Consider the following 22,699-nt stretch of genomic DNA (forward strand, 5'->3'; position numbering starts at 1 on the left):
TATTTTATTAGTCTTCTTAGTAAGAGGACCACAGTTCCAACTCATTGGCAAGTGTCTTAGCAGCTCTAAAGCACATCAGAGACCAAACACTTGTCAACATATTCACCTCAGACTGGTCAAATATTGAAATTTTGCAGATGGAGGAAAAAGAGTTGGATGTTGAGAGAATTTTTCATGGTCAAACAGTACATCAGTTGTAAGCCAGGACCCAACGTCAGAACTTTGCTCAAAGGCCATAGCTATTTTATTTTCCATTACATTCTTCTTTCAAATCTACCATGAATTATTTTTCCTAATGCTTGGATACAACAGACATCAGTTTATATCTATCTATCTATCTATCTATCTATCTATCTATCTATCTATCTATCTATCTATCATCTATCTACCTACCTACCTACCTATCTAACTATATGTAGGTTTTATATACAGAATTTTGCCATTTTCTTCTGAAAAATGGTAACATTAAACCAGAATTTTTCACTCTTGTGTCTCTGGAAGGACACACAATAGAAAACTATGCTTGACCTCTTATCTGCCTTGTGCAATAAGAGGTTGATCTTGTGGCTGCAGAAATGCTAAGAGGTGCCTGCTGACAAGTTCCTACTTACTTGGGCTCAGAGTCCAAATATGGACAGAACAGGGGTCTAAGTCAGAAGCACAGATTTAAAGGCTCAGGCAAAAGCCCACCGGCTTTTACTCCTGTAAGGAGTAATCTCAAAAAACCAAGTTCCTCTGTTGGACCAGAAACCTTGCTGCTTATACCAAAGCAGCAGGGAGGAAACAGAATCAAAAAGAGTGGAAAAACAAAAAGAGTGGAGGGTTTTCGCAAAAGAACAAAATTCAGAACAAAAATGTACAAAAAAATTACAACAAACAGCCAGACAGCTTACCCTCACAGTGCCAGGAAGCTGCTGAGGAGGTCCTCTCACTCATGCAGAGCAAACCATCTCCAAAGAATCCCACAACAAAGAATTACAAAGGGCTCCAATCCTGCCTTACTCCTTTTTCCAGGAACATTGGGTGTTTTTCAGGCACAGGGCAACTCAGAGAGAAGTGATAAGCTTGTTTCTCTTATGTCACTGTATTTTACACCCAGCTCACAGTTTCTTTTTTCTGCAAGCGTCCTTAGGAAAAAATAGCACTTCTCCCATATTGTCAACCCTGGTTCACTCTCAGGAGGCAATGCATGAACCATCTCATAAATGTGCATACAGAAGAGCTAGTTTGATTTAAGCTCCTTTGTTTCCAGAATTTTCTGAAAGCATTTTATTGGAATCTCACCCTAAAAGAGCACTAACACAGTAACAGAAATACAGAGAATTCAAGATGACATCTAATGTTTGATTACATGCTCAAGCAACCCCATTTGCTGAGTCTGTTTGATACTGTGTGCTGTGTGCAAAGCCAGGTGAGCCCCTTATCTCTGTTATGGCCAGCTTGTTTAGTATTTACAGAAATATCACCGAGTGTTTATTATTTTGCAGTGTGTGTTCAAGAGAAGCAGTCAGATGTACTTGTAGTGTGCCACAGGGTCCACACAGGCTGGCACTCTGGTATCTTGGAAGAGCTGCTCTTGACTTTGTCAACATAAAAGAAAAAAATGCGAAAAAATTTCAGTGGTACTTGTAACTAGTTTGCAGTCACATTCCTACCTCCTCAACTGCTTTAGATTCCACTTCAAAGGCTCTAAGATGAAGCAAATTAAAAAGCTTTTCCTTTCATCAACAGTCCTCTTCCTTGGTGCCATGTGATGCATTTAGCTGACTCTGGTAAAATATACTGAAGAGAGTATTTTACATTCTTAGATCATTGCTATTGGAACTCGTCACTAAATTTTCAAGTGGAAAACCACTAATAGATGGCTCAGAAGGTGCAATGGAGCATCCCTCAATAAGCCAAATCTTTACTATAGATAAAAGAGCCCAGTCTGGGGAGAATCTAAGTTCTATTTCAGAAATTTTTCAGAAATTTCAGAGGCTGCTTGACTGGCTGTTAGCAAGCCAAAGTGGTCAGTGCACATGAAATAAAAAAGATAATTTTATCAACATTAAAATATTATCTATAAGAAATATATTATTAAATTAACTGATTTAATAATGTGTGTGAAAAACAAACAAATTCTCAGGCATACCACTCTGTGGAAACAAAAATTGTGCGTCTACAACCTTTCTCAGCTATGGCAGTTCTTATTTAATGAAGAATGCACACACACAAAGCGTCAAAACCAGTGCCCTTTTTGACAAGGACACCCTCCAAGGTTCCTGCTGCAGGCCAACCGACAAGCTAAGGACAAAGTATTTTCTAAACTCCTAGCCTAGCATCCTCCCTGTTAGACCAGGCTGAATACATGCTGATTGCCACTGCTAGCCAACAAAAACATTTCTAATAGTTTTTATTTGGCAGTTAGAAACTAGTAGACTGTCATGAATAGAGTAGCAAATTATCCATTAAAGGAAAAGCAAAACACATCCTACACCACTGCACACCTACACTGAGGAGAGAGCTTTAAGTTTATCCCAGAAACTTCCTAAGCTCTCTACTCTTCCCTTTTTCACACTGTTCTTCTGCTTGCCTGCATCCTCCTTACCAACAGGCTTTCTTCCAGTATTGCACATACTACCTAAAAATCTGGTACACTGAAAAGCAAAGATACCTTTAACAAATAAATTAAATGTCTGAAAAATATGATAATTTAAAATTACACAGCTTAAAACTTGTCTAGGATAACTCTCTTTCTTTTGTCAGTATTTAAGATTAAGTTCAGTATTAGAAACCATGTTGAATATAAATTATATATTGGATTCAACTGACTGAGCCAGCTCATAAAAACCAAGCTTGAACAGAATCAGAAAAACAGTTACTAGGAGGAAAGCTAAGAGGAATCAGCAAAAGATGTGGTGAGTTTTTTGTTCCCTGGAAAAAAATCTCTGCATTACAGGACTGTATACAACCATCTATAAGAGCCTTTGTTCCCAGTTTCACAGAACATGCTTCTCAAGGGACTGAGACAGACCAATGCATCTGTTTGCAATATAACCATTTCTACTGCCCAAGGGAAAAAACCACTATGTTTGCACTTTAATAGAGTGACAAAATGGTACACACACATATCATTTCAAACTTGACAGAAAACACGCAAAATAGAGATAGAGAAAGAAAAATTCTTCATTAATTTCCTATTATCACCTTCAGCACAGCATGTTTTGCAGATGACTGATCTGCACAAACACAGATGAAATATTTAACCCTGGCTGTTTACAGCACATTACAGGTACTGCAATCACAGGTGTTATCAGAAAGCAAATGTCTGTCAAGGAACTGCAGCCTCACAAAAATACACTGCCATGGTGATGGATGCACCATTGGAGCTATTAGCTATTAATTGGATTACTTCAAGAATGTACCATTTTAATGTACCAGTTCTAAAATAAATTGTTCCTGCCCCCCTCTACCATTTAAGGAGTTATTTTAACCAGAACCTTTATTTTTGGTGTTATGTACATATTTATAAGCCAGTACAAGCCGGGTTATAAATATGATTATGATTAACATAAATTGATATATATTAAATTTTCAGTATCCAATACCCACACTCAGCTGGAAACTGCATAAATTATTAAGGAGATCCAGAAAGAACCACCAAAATATTCATCCATTATGTAAAATATGAAACATTAAAGTACAGCCTCATTAGATTAAATTTTATATTTTGAATATGTAGATGCAGCAGTGAAAAGGCACAGTCACTACCATAAACATAAAACTTTAATAGATTAAACAAATGGAAGAGGAAACTGGGTTTTTTTGAGTACTTACAATGTGTAAGAGCTTTAGCACATCGACAAACCTATCAGAAAAGCAAGAAAAAGCAAACAGTTACATTTTAATTGCCCAATTAAAATAAATTTAATAGTTATTAAGTATAGCATTGACACTTACACCTTCTCTGAGCTCATGATCTCCTTGGCAATGTGGTAAACCTTTGTTTTCTTTCCAGCTGCCTTACCCTGCAAATAAAATTACATGTTACACTATGCACCTAATAAACTGTCATAAAGATCATTTCCAGCTATTAGTTCCTTAAATTCAATGTAACTATTTGATAGTTACTTCTAAGAAAAATACTTCATACTGCTTTGAAATCTCTTGGCTTTGACACCTTCTGTTTTTTCAGGATGTGTAAGAAAATCAATTTAGCTTGCATCTGGAAACAACAGTATTAGCTAGGAGCAGCCTTTCAGCCTGTCAGCCTTTTCTTTTAATTATTACAGGAAGCACTGAAGCCCATAATGAATGAAGTTCTAGCAAACAACAATTACTGGTTTAGCAAAAGTACTAAACTACAGGTAGTATTTCTATCTTACTTCATTCTTTGCTTCTGATTAATACAGCAACAGTAATATTTGCAGTGAACTCAAATGTGTTTCAGGAACATCTTAAAAGACATACACATTTTCTTAGGTGAAAACAAGGCGACAGGAGAAAAAAAAACAGAAAAAAAAATCACATTGAAGAGAATAGCTAGTTTCTGACAATCTACTAATGGAGCTGCTGGAATACAGAGCAACTGTACCCCAAAGATGCAGATGCGTGAGCCTTGTCATTTGCCTGAAACATTGTGGAGATGATTTTGGGTCTCACATGCACATTTGGCTTCTGAAAATCCAGTGCCTCTGTCCAACCTCAGACAGAGGTAATAGGTAAAACAAAGCAAACGGGGCAGGCACCGGGATGCAAACGTGTTTGCTGCACAGTGTAACTCCCATGCAGGATTTCCCTCAGATGGAACACCTTTCTCCAAACAGCTCTCATGGTTTGCCATATGCTTCTCTGCTGCCAGCTGTCAGCACATCTATTGCACACTCAGGCTTTTATTTTAATGGGCTGCAAAGAAAAAGAGGATGAGGTGCCCTAAAACATCACGGGATATACAGCTCAAGTGAGATGGAAGTCCTGGGAAGGCTGTATTGAGTGTGGTAGTACAATATGGGCACTGAACTGTTTATTTAGAAAGTCAGGTATCAGTGGCATTTTATCCACAAAACTTTGGTTCATAAGCACTGATGTTACAAGGATTCTCTGAAGATTTAGTTCTTCTCGAAACCTATAAGTTAGTCTCAAGTGCTGGAAAATAAACAAAGGAAGAGATAGTACTCATAGGCTGGTTTTAAAGATATTGTTGCACTCAAACTAAAAAAAAAATCTAACCTTTTCATTGGAATTTAAATGACACCATGCCTAATTACTGAATTAAAATTAATTTCTAAATTAAATAATTTTGTATAACACCAGATATGTGCAAAATACATTATTTATTTTATATACTATAGACATCTGCACACAGATCTGGAATTTTACTTATGAAATTAAACTTATTTCCAAAGAGCACTGAGATCTATCCAGTGTGAGTCAATCACATTCAGGCAAGATTGTAACACCTATTCTCAGGCCTCTGTGCCTATTTAGAAAGCACAGCTGACACACTCCCTGCAAGACTGAATTCACAAGTAAGTCAATTATGCAAAGCAAGGTATCTGCCATCACTGTAAATGTGTCAGTTGCAAATGAGAGAAAATTAGTGTTTTGAGAACAAGATGCTACCGCTAAACAATTACAAAATGAAATATCACAACCCCATTTGAAAGACTTTTCACATACCAGCTGGTGCTGAAAGGGCCACTTTGCATTTGCTCAGACAAAGATACTCTGGCTCTGAGAGTCTCTAATGGTGGAACCAAAGGGATACAAATAAGGCTCTCCGGCACAACACTGGAAAGAAGCCCTCTAAGTCCCTAACAGATATAAAGCAACAGAACAGCCAGATGCTTGCAGTAAAGAAAAGTGAAAGAAGCCCAGCTGATGGGGGATGCAGAGACTGCCTCATTCTCCTCAGCAGCTGCTCTCGCTGTGAGAAGCTGGTTGCTAATTGCCAGCTGCCGGCCGCACGTGCCGCAGGCAGCTGAAGCAAGCAGCGGCAGATGCCTCACAGCAAGCGCTGAATTACCCCATAAAACTGCCTGAGAACCCTCCTGATGGGGACACCTTCCTGTTAAACTCCCTTGTGAACGGCTGAGGGCATTTGTAGAGGCATGCAAGGTAAGATAGCTTCTATACAGGTAAAGTCTTGTTTGGTTTCACAGGAACAAGCTTTTCCCTGGACTCTCCCTTTCCCAATTTAGTCCTATCATTTGGTTTCACAATATTGAGGCCCAACATGCCAAGTCTTCTCTTCCAGCCCTAGACAATTTCATTGGGTTTTTCTGTTTGTCTTGTTGGGGCTTTGTTTTGTTTTGGTTTTTAATTATTTTTAAAGAAAGGAAGCAGATATAACTACTATCAAAGGAAACAGCTGCTGGGACTGGTGCTGAGGAGAGGCACTGGTCTACAGGCAGGCTGGTTTCAGGGCGTCCAGGGCTGAGAAGTAAAAACATGGGTACCCCCAAAAAGAGGGACAGGACCCTCATAACTTCATTTCATTCAGGGTAGTTAACACTGTCCTCCTGCTTCTCATTTGAAGAAGAAATAAAATTAAAATAAGGAAAATAATTCCAAGCTGACACTCACAGAAGGTAATAGGTCAGACCTCAACCTCAACAGGCAACAGGTGTTTACATTTGAAAATATCCCAACACATTACAACTAATGAAATACTGCAAGAGTGAGAAATAGCTTCAGAAGATAAAGATAAAAAAAATACCTGTTTATCTTCTTGAGGATCAGTCTCCCCTTTACTGGAATCAGAATTTGTGTCATCATCTTCATCAGAACTGTTCATGATATCTTCTTCATCTGACTGAAGATCTCCCATTACCACATTGGGATGATCATGGTGTTCTTCTAAGGACCTAGTATTAAAATATATTCATGATACTTCAATTATGTAAAGAGCTTTCTGTTACACCCCACAATAGATTATCTACTTGGTGTCAGACACCCTGAAAACAGTAGAGGGTAGTCTGAAGATTATAGCAGTTGGAGGCTTTTCCACAGTGGACTCACAACTCTGCAACATTTTACATATGGTAGTATTGATACAATGCTCATTGGCAGCAAGCACAAGCCACAGTACCTTTGGAGTATTTATACTATTCATGTCCATCCATCAGAGTTTGCCTAACAACAAAGTCTGATAAATCTATTCCCTTATTGCTACGTCCAAGTACAGAGCAACATTTGTACTGTGTGCAGGATAAAAAAAGGTGATAGCCATTTTGCTATCCTCTATCTCCCAGCAGCAGGTCTTGTTCCAGATATGGTACTCACACTGGAGCTTTGTGAAATTCTAGATGCATGTATACATACAGGCCTGTTTCTCAATGCATATGCTAAACAACTGCTTCAGTGACAGCAATATCATAACCATTCTGTCCAACAACTCTTCTTAAAAGCAGGAATACAGAATCTTTTGCAATTAAGAACACCCATCCTCCCAAAACAGACACCTTTTGGAGAGCTGTCAAAGCTGTACAACAATCTTGTTCTGCTGCTGTACAATCATTGCAGAGGTCTCTTTTTATTAGCTTCAGCAATTTTTGCAATACAGGAATTGCATGAGACAAGCACACAATATCCTTCCTCTAACTAGCCTTGACAACTTCAGTAGAGATTTAAGAAATGCAATTCTAGAAGAAAATAAAAAAGGGGGTAGGGAAAGATAGATAGGAAAACAGACTAGCGGAAACAACCTTAAGTTTTTGGAAGGTTACATGGAAACACACCAAATCTCTGGGTTCCTATTTTTAATTCTCAAAAGTATCTAATAATTTCCAATTACATTAAAGCTATCTAAAAATCACATAATCTGTGTTCAAGGTCTGCAAAAAGATGCTGGGATGCCACAGATTTATTGACACGAGCCAAAACTGATTAGCTATCCTGCAAAACAAAAAGCAAATCCAGGAAACCTTGTCCATGAGCTGCTGCAGCCAGCAGAGATCTCTCTGGGCTGACCAACACCTAATTTTATACAGCCAATGACTGCCAGGGCTACACACTTCTCCATACACCTGGCCCTCTGCCTCCCGAGGCAAGGAACAGTCAGGACTGATTTTCTCCTTGTTTTCAATCAGAGGAAAGCAGGGATGGAGGGTAACTATTCAGACTTGCCACCTCTATCTGTGATAGCTACCAGAAGGAAAATCTGTCACCATGGATCCCACAGAAGGTGTCTGCTAGCAAGCTGAAAAGCAGAAGTGTTCCTCAGGGCTTGGGCTCAGTATTGGGACTGGCACTGTTAAACAGGTTTGTCAGCAATGTGGACAGAGGGACAGGGGGCACCCTCAGCAAGAGTGCCAGCAGGTCAAGGAAGGGGATTCTGCTACAGCAAATTGTTTATTTCACAATGCTCAAGATAGAGTTAAAAACAAACAAACCAACACAAAAATGCAGATCACAAATAGAAATGTATTTGGAGGTAAAGAATAGCTGGCCTGTGGACAGACCTTGGTCAGCCATGAAGGCACAGAGAAGATTAAAATAACTTGGTTCTATTATGACAACACAGGAAGGACTTGGGAAACTCCCAAGCAGTTACTGTCTCCCAGAACCAAATGGGGTGGGGGAAGGAAGGAGACTGTAAGGTCATCACTGAGCTCAACAAGGTCCTGAGCCAAGACTGCAGCACCCTGGGTGCAGAGAGACACCCTTTATTTGGGTTTGGAAATGATCAGCTCCATGCAGGAAGATGGCAGCCAGCAGAGAGATGAGTGCTGACGACAACAGCATATGGTGTATGCCAGGGACAGCTCTCATAGCGCCTCCAGAAGTTTCAGGAAGACAAAAAAAGCAGCTTTTTACTGGAGCTTTCCCTGGAATCATGCTAGCAGGAAACTAAGATTTCTGCAGTTATTAATTAACTTCAGCAATTCAGAAAACTCCTTGTCTAGTTTATATGTCACTGTCAGCTGAGAATATTTATTTTAGCAGCTGCCATCTCATATGCTTTTATTATGACAAACACAAACATTTTTATTACATCAGTATCATGACATGAGGTAGATATCTGCCCCAGCTTTAGCAAAACCTGCAACAGAAATTACTGCTGGTCTTTCCCTTACTAAATTACTCAGCTTTACCATCCACATCTGTCACAGAATCTATCTCTGACCAAGGCTATTTTTTCCCCTACTGCAAAATATATTAAGTGCTTTATCTCTGACCACACTGGAATATATTTTTTAGTCCATTATTCATTAATGGCTATTTCTGTTAATAGACATTTTATTGCCCTTTTTTCTACCCTTAATATTTGTTTTAATTGCCGTTTTAATTTCCTTTAACTGAGATTCCTTCTCATCAAGAAAACATTGTTTTCACACCTGTGACATCACTGTTCTTTTGCCTCAGCATATTCTACTGGATGCCCACTCCCAGACTTTGTTGTCATTTTTCATTTAAACTTTTCAGGGCAGCTATGCCAAAACCTAGAAGTTTTAGAAAATCTACCTTTTTGGAAGTCAGAAACAAGAATACTTCCAGATGAAGCTGTGTTTTACTTGTACAAACCCAATTCCCTCACCACTGAAGGATGAAGAACAAACTAACTGGCTTGTGTTGTGTGAAGCAATTTCTAAACATAAGATTAATCAGCTTATTTAATAGAAAGTTTCAGTAAAAAAAAATACTTAATTATTTAAATAATTAAGTAGTGATAATTAGGATGTGTAGTAAGTGTCCACAAATGACAGCCACTTGCTGTATAAATTTTTTTTCTTCCTATAAATCACACTGTTGAAGCAGTAAGCTCCGTTTCTGACCTTTGTGGTGCTTATGCCCATACTATTCATGTAAAGGAAGCTGTGACAGCTGAGAGAACCATGTATAAAATCTTTCATACATTGTCTATTCCACTTGTGTCCTGTATTTGCTCAGTTCAGAGCACTCTGGTTCTTCCACATGATACAACTTGTTGAGGGTTTTTTTTAGTGGTATTTTTAATGCTTTTTCCCTTCTTTTCTTTGCTTTTTAAAGAAAGAACACAGTGGATGATTAGATGATCAAGAGTCAGTTCACACTCAGCAATTTTCCAGAATCAAACAAGCCATCAGTCCAGGGATAGGATGCAATACTGCAGCCAGGGTAGATACCTTTGTGGTGATATCTGCAGTTGTGTCCTCTTCATAGAAAATTGGGACAGAGTTACTGTGTTCATCTGTGTTTATCAGCCACGTGCTGAAGAACAGGCAATCACCCTCAGACACTACACCTTAACCTCTCATGGTAAATGCTACAGCTTTTCTGGTGAAACAGAAAGCAGATCTGTATTTACTGATTACTCTTGTCTGTACTTTTACCTCTGAAGTCATCCATAACATAAGTGTTTGTATGGTTCTCTTAAAGTTATCTCTGGATAAAGTGAAATCCCTTGCACTTTAACTGCCTTTGGAAATAGTAGTAAATCTTTAAATAAACAGAGTATTTCCTAGCACATAATAATGTCCCTTTTCCAAAATACCACAAGCATGCAGTAAGGCTTATTTTAAGTGGCACTTCTGATAGGTATTTTGGGGATACTGTGAACTGTCTCTATCTCGTTCCCTCTTCATCACGATTCTTTGTCCTACCCACAGCACTGCCCATAGAAACTTCTGCATTATCAGTCATGTGAAACACCAGCCCTGCCAACTCACTGTGCTGTGCACTGAGTAAGAACATATTGCCATATCTCATGAGCAAGGAATCTAAATATAGATGTGGGGCTTTTTTATTTCACACATAAAATGAAGGAATCACTCGTTTGCGTTGGAATGAGTGGCTTATGGGATGATGCATTTATGTTGGGCTGTATTTTCCAATTGCAATAGTATAATACTAATGAAATAAAACATGCTGCTCCTAGCAAGATAAACTGTCAAAACTTAACAATTGCCATCAGACTATTACCACTGGGACTCAGCATAAAAACCACTTATTGTCTTCAAGAGATGACCAAGACTAGTTCAGACTAGTTTATTTGTCTTATAATAGAAGCTTCAGATACACCTGTGGCTTCACTTTCAGACACTGTTGATTTGGACCCTCCACAGGGCACTATGGCCTGAAGCCACAATTACCATTTCAGTCTCCGTTTCCCACTCCTTTAGAAAGCAAATAGTACTTTAAGGTTGATTGAGATCATTCAGAAAGATTCCCTGCCATGGAATGCTCCAGCATTAAGTATTTTATAGTATATTGGAATGACTTCAAGTGTTAGCATCACCATAACTACTGAAAAGCAAGTTTCCACAGCTCCAAAGTATTTGCTAAAATAGATTCATCCACGCTACTGCTTTACACACGTTTCCTTGCGATCTTCGTTATTTTTAGATCCTTTTCCTACTTTCAGTAAGTAATAAAAATATGTAGGAATGCTGAATGAACAGAGCCTTGCACACAACATTGCTAAACTCTTAATTTCTCATCCTTTTGTTGTTTTAAAAGGAGTCTCTGGTATACTCCTCTTTATCTTTCTGTCTCTTCCTCCAGTATTTTATTGCACATTTTTTGTGGGTGTTTATGTTTATTTATTTTAAAAGCAAGCTTTCAACATGCAGGCAAAATTACACAAACTGAAGTTCCTACTCAACTAAAAAATACATACCAGAACTTCAGAGAGCAACTTAACATGCCCTATTATAATATTTCATCTCAAATCCTTTTTGTATCATTACAGCATTTCACCAACTTTTCACAGCTGCTTGCACCTCATTTTGCCCCAGAGAGCAAGCTACTATTATTAGTGCTTATTCATTTTCAGTTTTTAACATCACCATTGCCTGCAATCAATTTTAGTAATTAAGGCATGTTCAGCTGCTAGTTTTTTAAGACCTAAAAGCACACTGGCTCTCTGTGAAGGCAATAGCTGATAACATTGTCATTTTTTCACAGCCCCTCATACTCTCAATAACTGTAAGCATGCCTCACCAACTGATTCCCTCCATGAACTCTAGTGTTCACTTCTGGGAAAATGCAATGGTAAAAGACCTAAAAAACCAAAATGTTCTATAGAATCTTTTCTGCTTGGTACTATCTAAATTCAGAATCTCTTTCAAGGAAGGACCGTAGATATAGAACTCGAATTAATATCTCAAAACAATTTAGGAAGTAATTCCCTGATTTGGGTGTTCAAACAACAGAAGATGCTCCTGGAAAGTCAAAGCAAAAGTGAACTTAATGCTTGGTTAATAACCCTTTTGTTTTGTTTAGTGAATTTCTTCTGCTTTTATTTAATGCTTCTTTTTAAAGACAGTCCAGTGTCTTTATTATTTAATTACTACAGGTTTTTGGAAAAAGAAAACCAGTTGTAGAAAGCAAGCATACTTGGCAAAGCACTAAAATAATAAAGGATGCCAACCAAGATCATGTGTGGGCTCCTATGGAAGGTTTAAGAAAATACATAAAGGGATTAGTGATCAGCAAGATTAGTAAAGGCATCAATTGCAGCACTTTTTGGATTAGTTACATTTTGCTGCAATACCTCCCATCCACAAGCAGCCTGAAGAAGTCAACACCAGCAAACCAGTCTAGAAAGCACAAAGATGAACTTCATATCACTCTAGATGCACCTGGAGCTTAATTGGAGCTTAATATTCACCCCTCATTTGATCTTCAGATTCCGTGAATAACAGTAGCTGTTTACCATTAGAGCTAAAAATATCCCACCCCTTCTTGTGTTCATGTCCCCCTGTTTTTCATTTCTCCTTCAGGCACACTGGACCATGAAGCAGCAAATGAAGATGAAATGCAACCCAGGCCAGGGGGATGACATCTACAGCCTCAGTCACCTCTCTGGTTTAATGACAGACTCACAGATGAAACAAGCTGCAGCTGAGATCACATCTCTCTTCTCCAGGGGCAGTGGACAGGGAGAAAGGCTGGTGGGTGCTGCTGTGCCTCGCAGTGCAGATGTGGCTGCCAGCCCTGGAGACTGCTTGCCTTATTGCAGCCAAGCTGCTTGGGCTGCAGCTTCTCTGCCAAAAATGGTGCTTTTTCACAGCAAGAGAGCAAGATAGCAAGGTGCCCTCTCAAATATGATTTTACACACCAGCACTAACGTTATGCCATTTGTTCTCCTGCAGTAAGAAGTCAATGATATTAATAAGTTCTTCTTATTATTATGACAAATAACAAGAAAAAAGGCAACCAGATATGGATTTTTATTGGTGTGATCTCAAGGAACATGACAATTGATTTTGATCTTTTTGTTTATATCTTTTAAGACTACCTAAATAGATCATGCCTGTGAGATTCACTAGTTCCTTCTGTGAGCAATCCTGCCACAGGTGGCATGGCAAGGAATAAAGAATAAAACAGACTTCTACAGTGCTCTTTAAAATTAAAAAAAAACACCACAAAACAAGGAGCAAACAAACCAAACCAATGAATCCATGACTATTTGCATTGCTTAGCACTGTTGTGCTATATTCTCTCCAGGCTGGTTAGGGAATTTTAAGGATTTGATTACAAATATAAACACTCCTCAAGAATGACAGCTAGAAAACAAACTACTAGCATCCAGCTGAGCAACTACAACTGAAAATAGTTTGTGCACTCCAGGTTCCTTTTTCAAATTTCAATTTATAGACTTCAATAACTGAAACAGAATTATTTTAAACAATATCATATGTACTGTATGCACTCATTAGTGTCCCCTTTTTTTACAAAAAGCCAAGATCTTGATGACAGAAATACACTATCAAAAGAAAAGCTCAATACAATCCATTTGAAATGCATTTTCATTCAGAGCCATTTGCACTTTGAAAGCTGTCTGCTGCCTCCTGGGCAATGGGCTGGCTGCTGAGAGAGGCCATGTGGAAATGCCAGGAGTTTGGTCTTGCCAGGACAAGCACCAAGAACTGCCCTCTTTATCCCAGTCCTTACCTCTGGCACTCACTGGTTACACCTGGGACTTCTGGGCAAGGAGGACATCACAAACACTGTGAGAGCTGCCATGACATTTGGGCTGTTAGATCATGCCACTGGCAGCTCCTTCTATACTTGGCTGAGCACATTGCAAACTTCTGCACCTGACTTGCTTGAACCAAGTTATCCCAGTGTCTGCAGCCAGCAGCATTTGGTTTAGGATTTGTTATCCTCAGGTCAAGGCAGCATATACTACTTTCCTCAGTGAGATGAAAGAAAAATACAGCTGACTCACATTCTGAGCAAAAACACCACAAAAAACAAAACAAAAAACAAAAAGCACCAAAAAGCAACCCAAAACAAAACAAAACAACAAAATTGTCATATGTGCTTCACATTAATAAAACAGGTACAAAATTTATTAAGTAATCCATTCTGTCAGTAACCCTACTTCAGGCACACTATGATCAAAGAGTCATGCTCATATTTCCATGGCACAATTTTAAAAAGCACAGTTTAAAAAAAGGTGCAAACAGATGTCAAATTATCTCCTTATTTAGCTGTGATTTGCAAACGTGAGCTCTTGAGGCCAGAGGCACCCAAGGATAGCTCACCACAGGCAGCCTCTCACCGAAGTCATCTTCAGCGAGACGTTTGTTGACAATTCCTCAGTTCCCTGGAAAGTTCAACATAAACACACATGCATGCTTCAGATGTTTCTACACTCACCACAGCAAAGCCACATTAGAAAAGAAAAGGATAAGACAGACAGAGGTCTCACTTTAAAAGTCTGCAAGAAGACTGGTGCCCATAGTGGGACAGCTCAGCTTCTGAACAGCCAGGCACAGCTGACATCAGGACAAGCAGGACAGATGCTCAGATTGACAAATAACCATGAATACTAACCAAGATCACAAGTGGGTTTCTATGGAATGTTTAAGAAAATAGATAATGAGATAACTGATCAGCAAAAGGCGTCAATTACTGCACCTTTTGATGGAGTTACAGTTTGTTGAATACGTTCCCTCCACAACCAGCCTGAAAAAGTCAACACCAGCACAATTCCTTTCACAAGCCAGTCTAGAAAGCATAAAGATGGATTTCATATCACTCTAGATGCACCTGGAGCCTAACCTGTCATAAATTCAGAACTGTCACCTGAACTCCAGACCTTCTGAACAATGGTGACTGTCTACCATTAGAGCTAAAAAATCCCCTCCCTCACTGTCATCTCCATGTCCCTCTGCTTTTCCAGTCTGCTTTGGGCATATTGGACCACAAAGCAAAAAATGTGAGTGAAATGCAGCCTAGGGCAGGAGTCTTCCTTACCTTACCCATTCCAGCAAAGGTTCCCAAAGCAAATGAAGCCAATGTAGCAGAATATGATCCAGGAGGGAACAATGGGACGGTATCGAGCATTGTCATAAAGTAAAGTGCTGGGGCAAAACCTAGGGATTTAAACCCTTGGCTGGAAGCATGGAACAGGAAAGGGATCCCTGCACTGGTGCTTCTATCACCACCAAACGCTGTGAGGGATTACCTCTCTCCCAGGGTAGGTAAAGAGAATTTACAGTCATGAGCATACTTTGCAGCATGACTTTAGAAAGCACAGTTTAAAAAAGGTGTGAACAGCTCTCAAATCATCTCCTTGCAGAGATTTACAGTAGAATTTAAATCTTTTTGCCTTCCTCTATCATTAATTCTTGTTTCATAGGGAGAGCTGCAATGCTCATGGGAAAGATCTTTGGAAGAAGCTCCTGTAAAAAGCAATATAAAAAAGGACCAGAAAAATATGGCATTTATTCACAATCAGGACCTCTTATTCTAACTTGCCTCAATTCACAAAACAGACCCTTGTGGGATGAAGTAGATTGGGAAAGGGCAGCAGGATCAGAATAAAAACAACACTTCATTTTCCAGTCACACAAAAAAAAGAAAAACCACAAGAGAACTCTAGCACACACTAAATAGACTTCTGGTAAACTAGAATGTAATTGTGACAAAAGAAGTCAAAACAAATGTATCAAATAGGAAAGGGAAAACTCAAACCAAGTGAGGACAAAACTTCCTATTAATACCCATTTCAAATAAAATTGATCTTACCCTGCCAGAGCTACAGTGACATTTCAATGCATAGCTACTTCTGCTCACTGTAATCACAGTTAATGCAAGGCCCTACCCAATATCTTCTCTATTGACTCAGCATTAGTTTTATGATTTTTGCATGACTATTCCTGAATCAGGGCTCCAATATCTCTCTTCAAACAGCTGCTCACTCAATTTAAAAATAATGCACATCCTATTGCACTTGGGTTTTTTTACATACCAGATAGAGAAGATGACAAAAGCTGAGTAACAGATTACTCAAAAGGCAGTGACCTAGATCTGAAATAAAAATGGAGTGGCTTAGTTCCTAAACACACAACTCTGCATGCACGGGAGCTGATGCAGCTTCCTGGACAGTATGTCAGAAAAGAGAGGCCGAAATAGTTTGGTCAAGAGTAACACGGACGGAGAGTAAAGAATAACTGAGCTGCTTGCAAGATTATTTATTAGACTTGTGCTATGTCTTCCTCTAATCTTTTGCACAAATTAGAAGAATGGGATTTAGATACTCTGTATAAACTTTTCATCTTCTCTAAAAATCTGTACAGAACAGCTCACCTCCACAAACACCACTAGGAAAAAAGCAACAAAAAACCCAAGTGAACTTTCATCAGTTGAAATCACTGAGCCATAAGGCTCAGGTTGTAGCTTTTGAAATGGTAGATTTGGTAAAAACTACCTTAAAGATTTCTTTAGTCTTCTTCTGCTTGAGTAGAACAGTTTTTCATAAGCACAATGATATTTCAAAGAAAAATTAAAACTTGCATAAACTTTATGTTTCTAAATGAAGCTTACTGGATTCTAGCATTTAAAATAAAACCAAGCATTTCTTTACCTAAATTTTATGTAGGGCACTGAAACAACATAGCTGCAGTTTTGTAAATCTATTCATTAAAACATCTTTAACTAGGTCAAATAGAAATGCTGGGCAAATGTGGCATATTAATATCACTGCTGGCATTTAAATAAAAAACTAAGTTTATATTTTGATCACTTTCTTTACACATTTATTTTGTGCCACCTAAAAATGATACTGTTTTACAGATACTACTACATTAGAATGCAGTTGGAATATCGCTGTGCCACAGAGCTCCACAAGCACATTTCCTGAGCTGATGCTGAAAATAACCCACAGGAAAAGGCTGCTGTTGAACATATAAATGGGTCTTTCATCAATTCTCATATCCCATTAGACTCTCCCCTCTGCATCTGATGTATTCTCTAGAGCTACATTTTGCTAATTTATATCACGGTTGGCAAAAGGAGACCGAGCGCACACGGTGGAGGCGGGGGAGAAAGGCCACCATCGGTGACAAATATGCAGCGTTAACTGAGCTTCCTCCGCCTTCAAGAAAAGGAAATACATATGAAGAATGCCAAAATTAGGAAAAACACAGACATGGAATAAAAGAGGAAAGAAAAAGATAAAGCACTGCAGATTAATTTCCGCAAGTGCGTGACGCTCGAGTTCCCGTTAGGCACGAGCAGGGCTAGGAAGGAGCCGAGGGGACTCAGGAGCTCCCCCCGGCACACGGAGCCAGGCACCGGGCTGAGGGCAGCGGCTCCGGAAGGACAAGGACATCCTTCCATTGTACCAGGGGAGCAACGGCAACGCAAGGCTGGACATTGCTGCTATCTGGGATGAGCATTCCTTCAGCGGGAAACAAAGGATAGCGCAGCTTACCCTCAAAATGGCTCTTTTAGTGCCATTTTTAATATGGAGTGCATGTGCATCAAGGTTAATACGATGTAATTTTCTAGACTGCACATGACTGACCAAAGTAGCCACCGAATCTTTAGGAGAGCAGATGAGGACTCACCCAGCAGCTGGGCAGCGCTCACAGCACCGCCTGCCTCATCACCACTGACACCATCTTACTGCCTCTCGTAAAATAAAAAGGTAACATCGAGAATTGAAACCACACCTGGTTTTATGTAGCACTTTTAATACCACCTGATCACTTACAAGACTTTTGCTATTGCACCTCCAACTCTGTCAGAAGTTTTCCTGGCTGCGCCGGTCTTCTATACCCATCTCTTTCTTTTACCAAAATCAAGAGGGAGCCCTTGAAAAGAGGGATTAAATAAATATCAAAAACAAAAATTCTTTTTCACTACCATCTTGGGACCTTCACAATTATTTCGATGTCATAAGACATTTTAAATCTTTTCCTGACTGAACTGTACACCAGAATAACAGTATTGGAAAAATGCAGTTCTCCAACTTCTTTCTCTCTCTCATTGAAGATGAAGACAATCAGACCTCAGGATCTCTCCCACTGTCAAAACAGATTAAATCAGCACATCTCAAAAACATATTTGCATGAGGATGTGTCAAGATTCTAATGAAGTTTCTATTTAGTCTGATATTAAAAATCTTAAAAAGAGGAGGAGTCAAGAGAGGAAAGTATCAGCATGGTTCTACCAGTTTGCTTTTGAAGATTTGAGTATTTTTCCAGAGTACCTATTTTCTTCTTACAGTATATACATTTTATTTCAAGTTGTATAGCAGACTACATTGTAAAGCTGTACCACTGAAAGACACTCCAATGCTAAGGAAAACTTCTCTTACTGGAAAAGCAGACCATGGAGACACTGACTCACATAAAGTCTCTTGGAAAGAAAGAAAAGAAAACCCAAAACAGTCCATATGCTCTCCTGAGCAACTAACTGTGAGCTTTCCATGTAGCTACACTTGTGGTACAAAATAATGAACTTGACACTACAAAATAGAGGAATTCCAGAGCCAAGGGTCCCAGCACTTGCACTGTCCCCTAAGTCCTTATGTGAAACATCAATATTCCCAAGCAACTGTATTACTACCACTTCTCAGCTATTTCATTAAAACCTGATGGGCAATTGCAGGGAAAGAATTTTATGTACAACCAAGGATGGCAGAAGCCAGCTAGACACACGGGGGAGATTGGAAGACAAGGCAAAACTGCAGAGCTGATGCAGAAGGAAGAATTAACCTTCTTCAGATCAGAAAATAATCTCTGAGAAACTGATGAAATATAAAAAATATATATCTCTACACACTTGGCCAGTATTTATCAGGAAGTTCTATCTTTCAAAAAAAATTCAATAAAAATAAGACATAGATATAACATATCCAATATCTAAAATGTATTTCGTGCATTCAAATCTCAGCATAAGGGTTTGAACTTGCAATATTTTAAATGCTATTTAGATCTTGCAGTCTTTTATTAATTTAGTGTTTCTGAATGGGAATTTTGCAATTGCAAAAAAACCCCAAAAAACACAGAAAAAACTCCCAAAAAACATACAAAAAACCTCCACCACAACATCAAAGAGGAATATGTATCAAAGCAAAGTGCTTAACCACACAGATTTCAATACGAAATTCAATATTCCACGAAGGTTTTCATGGACACTTAATTGACCTCTGGGGACTCAGTTCCCAAAGCAGAATTTAGTACAGAAAATTAAACTTATATTTTGCATTGACATGCTCATTGCTAGAAAACCAATGGATTATTCTAAATCAGCAGGTGTGGGTAAAATACAAACTAATATTTGATTAAACCAGCGTTGAAATCATAAAGGATTGTTGTCACATAGTACTCCCTCCTCTCCAGGCCTTTCCAAAGAAAAATCCTAGCTGGAAACACAATGTCACAGTCATAAATAAAATAGCAGTCATGTACATTTGCAATATCTTCAAGGAACACTGTCCAAAGTAGCCAGTAAATACAGTATGCTATTCCCAGAAGGCTGAAGGAGTAGACTCGCTCAACCTAAAATACAACTGCCTTGCATAGGAAAATGTAATACCAAAAGGAAGACCACAAACAAAACCCAAAACAAACAAACAAACCAAAAACCCAAACATAAAAAGAAAACCACAAAATCCAGCAATCCCAGGGAGCTGCATTTCCTATTATCTGACTGGATAATGATATTTAAAACTTCTTTTACGCTTAACAGAACATTTTCTATCTCACAGCACCTAGTCTTCACTCACTTTGTTTATACAGTACTCATAAAAGCCCATTCATCTAAATTATCCATTTTAAATTGGCAGTTAAACAGGTAGGCTAGACAAAAATAAATAATCCTTTAACACCATTTTAAAAGACTTCTTTTTTGTATAGTGGAAACAAAACATAAACTATCTGCTCCCAAGCTATTGACATTATTTACTTTATTGAGAATATTCCCATGAAGTACGTAACAAAAGCCAAATCCATTCTGACTCTCAGCAGCAGCAGCACCTGTTCCACCTCAGTGGTTCATACACCAGATCAGGACCCTGACTCTCTTCCTTTCAACGCCAAGCCTTCTCTTTTCAGTAGAAAAGAGGTTGACATCAAATATCTCAGAAATTAAATCCTGACAACTGCTACCTACCATTAATTACCCAGGCCTACCACTTGCATGTAATTCCCTGTGGGAAGGCTCAAGCAAACAATACATAGCTGAATTAAACGTGACATACGAAGTTCAGATAAAAGCGTCAAAAGCTATTACCATTCTCCATTAGAGCATACTGGTTTCACCACATGGGATTGTGAGGAAATTCCTCTGTAACCACCAAAGCATTCAGTACATTATCAAATCTTACTTCTTCCTCCAGAAAGAAATGTAGTGTGAGCTGAAGACACCACTGAACTCTTCTGGTAATGGCAAGATTGGCATCCAGACTTAATATACTCAATATGCTTTTATGACTCGAAGTGTGGGCTATTGGTCTGAATTTCTCAGAACAATCTCATTTGTACATTGGTTTTCATCATAAGACAATTTGCTTTGAGGTCCCCATTAGCAGTGCATTACAGGAATCTGTGTGCCACAATCTATGAAAAAGAGCTGAGTGCATGTTCTGACAGGCTGGGGAAAACGCGAGAGGCAATTATTTCAGTAACAACAGCAGCACTGTTTCTCCAACTGGTTTTATAATACAGCCTGGCCCAGGAAATGATAAAAAGCTCTTACAGAACTATGCAGAAAGGGTAAGACAACATTGATAAGGAAGCTTCAAAGGATTTGAGATAATCCTGGATGGGAAAACTGGAGAAGCCGCCTGCCTGGCCCGTCTGGGCGAGGACCCTTCCACCTCCCAAGGCAGAGCCAAAACGAATATTCATCCCTGCTCTCCCAGCAGCACTGATCCAGGTCAGGAGACTACTGTACTGTTGTGAGCCTTTTTTTTTTCCCTAGGGATTTCTTTATTCTCTGAAATCTGTTGAAGTAACCACATGCATCACTTGTTTCCTAAGGCAGTTTCCGACTATTTCATTTGATTTAAAATAAACATGTTAATGGGTCTGGTTCTTGTTTTCTATGCGTGCTTTTTAAAGAAAAACAACACAAACCCAGCCAAGGACATCCAATTTAGGAGCAGCTTCAGGTGTAGGGGTGTCAGAGAGACCACTTAAACCCTTATACCACCATTGGTACTGGGGAAGATTTGTGTGGAGAAGAAATAATAAATCTCACACATTTAGCCAAATAAGAAAGCTACAGAATTTCACTTCAGGAGCAACTGCAATCTCACATCTACTATGCTTCATACAGCAATACTATCCTCTTCCTAAAGCTGACAGATATTCACCTGTATTCAGAACAAAGCAACATAAACCAAAATGAGTCACATAAACACATGAAATGCATCCTTATGCAAGTTTGGTCTCACCCTTCTTAGGTACATCAAATTGAGGAAATACCAAGACAACATGGTCAAAATCCCTGAAAGATGCTCTAAGATTAGACTTAAACAAAAAGCATACACTCTGTCAGTGTATACCAAAGACAAAACTACGAAACACCCTGCTGTAAACCATAAACATACTCAAGAACCACTTGAATAAATGTACCAGTACCTAGCCCATAACTAGAAATCCTATTTTCCATTATAAGGTTTTACCCTTCCCAACAAACAGACCTATGTTGATAATATTAGCTATATAACAATTAACATAGGATGCCCCTTAAAATATTTGTCTCTTCCTATCTAAGAGAACACAGACTCTTTGGAGCATGTGTTTACTATACACACATCCAAAATGAAACAAAGCTTAGTAACTCTCAGTGAAAAAGGAAGTTAAATGTGACTATGTAGAAGCTAATTCATTTATTCTTGTCATTGTGCATATGTTCTTAAGAGCATGAAGAAGTTTGCTGGGGACTTTGCAATATACAGGCTCCATATTTCATTGGAATCCTCATTGCTGGTTTGAGATAAATCTTTAGGATCTGTAAGATAAACTGATCAGCTGAAGTTAAGAAATTGCATGATACCATACTGGGACAAAGTGATGCTTTACATGTTACCACACTGACAGACACACTAAGTGATGCTGTTTAGGGAGAGCACATGAGTCTGGCCACTCCCTGTGACTCATTTCTCCTCCCAGCATCCATCACAACAATACAAATATTAAAATATCTATTCCTACCTATTCCATTTAGCAGCCATTTTGGATGTAGAATCACAGAATCATTGAGGTTGGAAAACACCTCAGAGATCATTCAGTCCAGCTGTTAAACCAGCACTGCCAAGTTCATCACTAAACCGTGTCCCCAAGTGCCACAGACAGACATTTCTTGAACACTTCCAGGGACAGTGATTTCCCCACTTCCCTTGGCAGCCTATCCCAAAGAGTGACTGCCCACTCTTTCAGTGAATAAATTTTTCCTAATATTAAATCTAAACCTCCCTGGGGCAAATGGAGGCCGTTTCCTCATATCTATGAACCTGTCCAATCCCTTTTTGAATCTGCTGACATGA

General features: G+C 38.9%; 1 protein-coding gene across 2 annotated transcripts in view; it reads right to left on the minus strand.

Annotated features, from left to right (window-relative positions):
* FGD6 (FYVE, RhoGEF and PH domain containing 6) overlaps positions 1 to 22,699 on the minus strand; it is a 78,005-nt gene that overhangs the window by 36,734 nt on the left and 18,572 nt on the right. For both annotated transcript variants that reach the window (XM_064702082.1, XM_064702083.1), the window contains exons 3-5: positions 6,701 to 6,848; positions 3,943 to 4,010; positions 3,820 to 3,850 (exon numbers count right to left, since the gene is read on the minus strand). In XM_064702082.1, coding sequence (XP_064558152.1) covers positions 3,820 to 3,850; positions 3,943 to 4,010; positions 6,701 to 6,848 — 247 coding nt within the window. The remainder of the gene's footprint in view (positions 1 to 3,819; positions 3,851 to 3,942; positions 4,011 to 6,700; positions 6,849 to 22,699) is intronic.

The sequence above is a fragment of the Zonotrichia leucophrys genome, chromosome 1A (genome assembly GCF_028769735.1).
Source record: "Zonotrichia leucophrys gambelii isolate GWCS_2022_RI chromosome 1A, RI_Zleu_2.0, whole genome shotgun sequence".
Taxonomy (NCBI): domain Eukaryota; kingdom Metazoa; phylum Chordata; class Aves; order Passeriformes; family Passerellidae; genus Zonotrichia; species Zonotrichia leucophrys.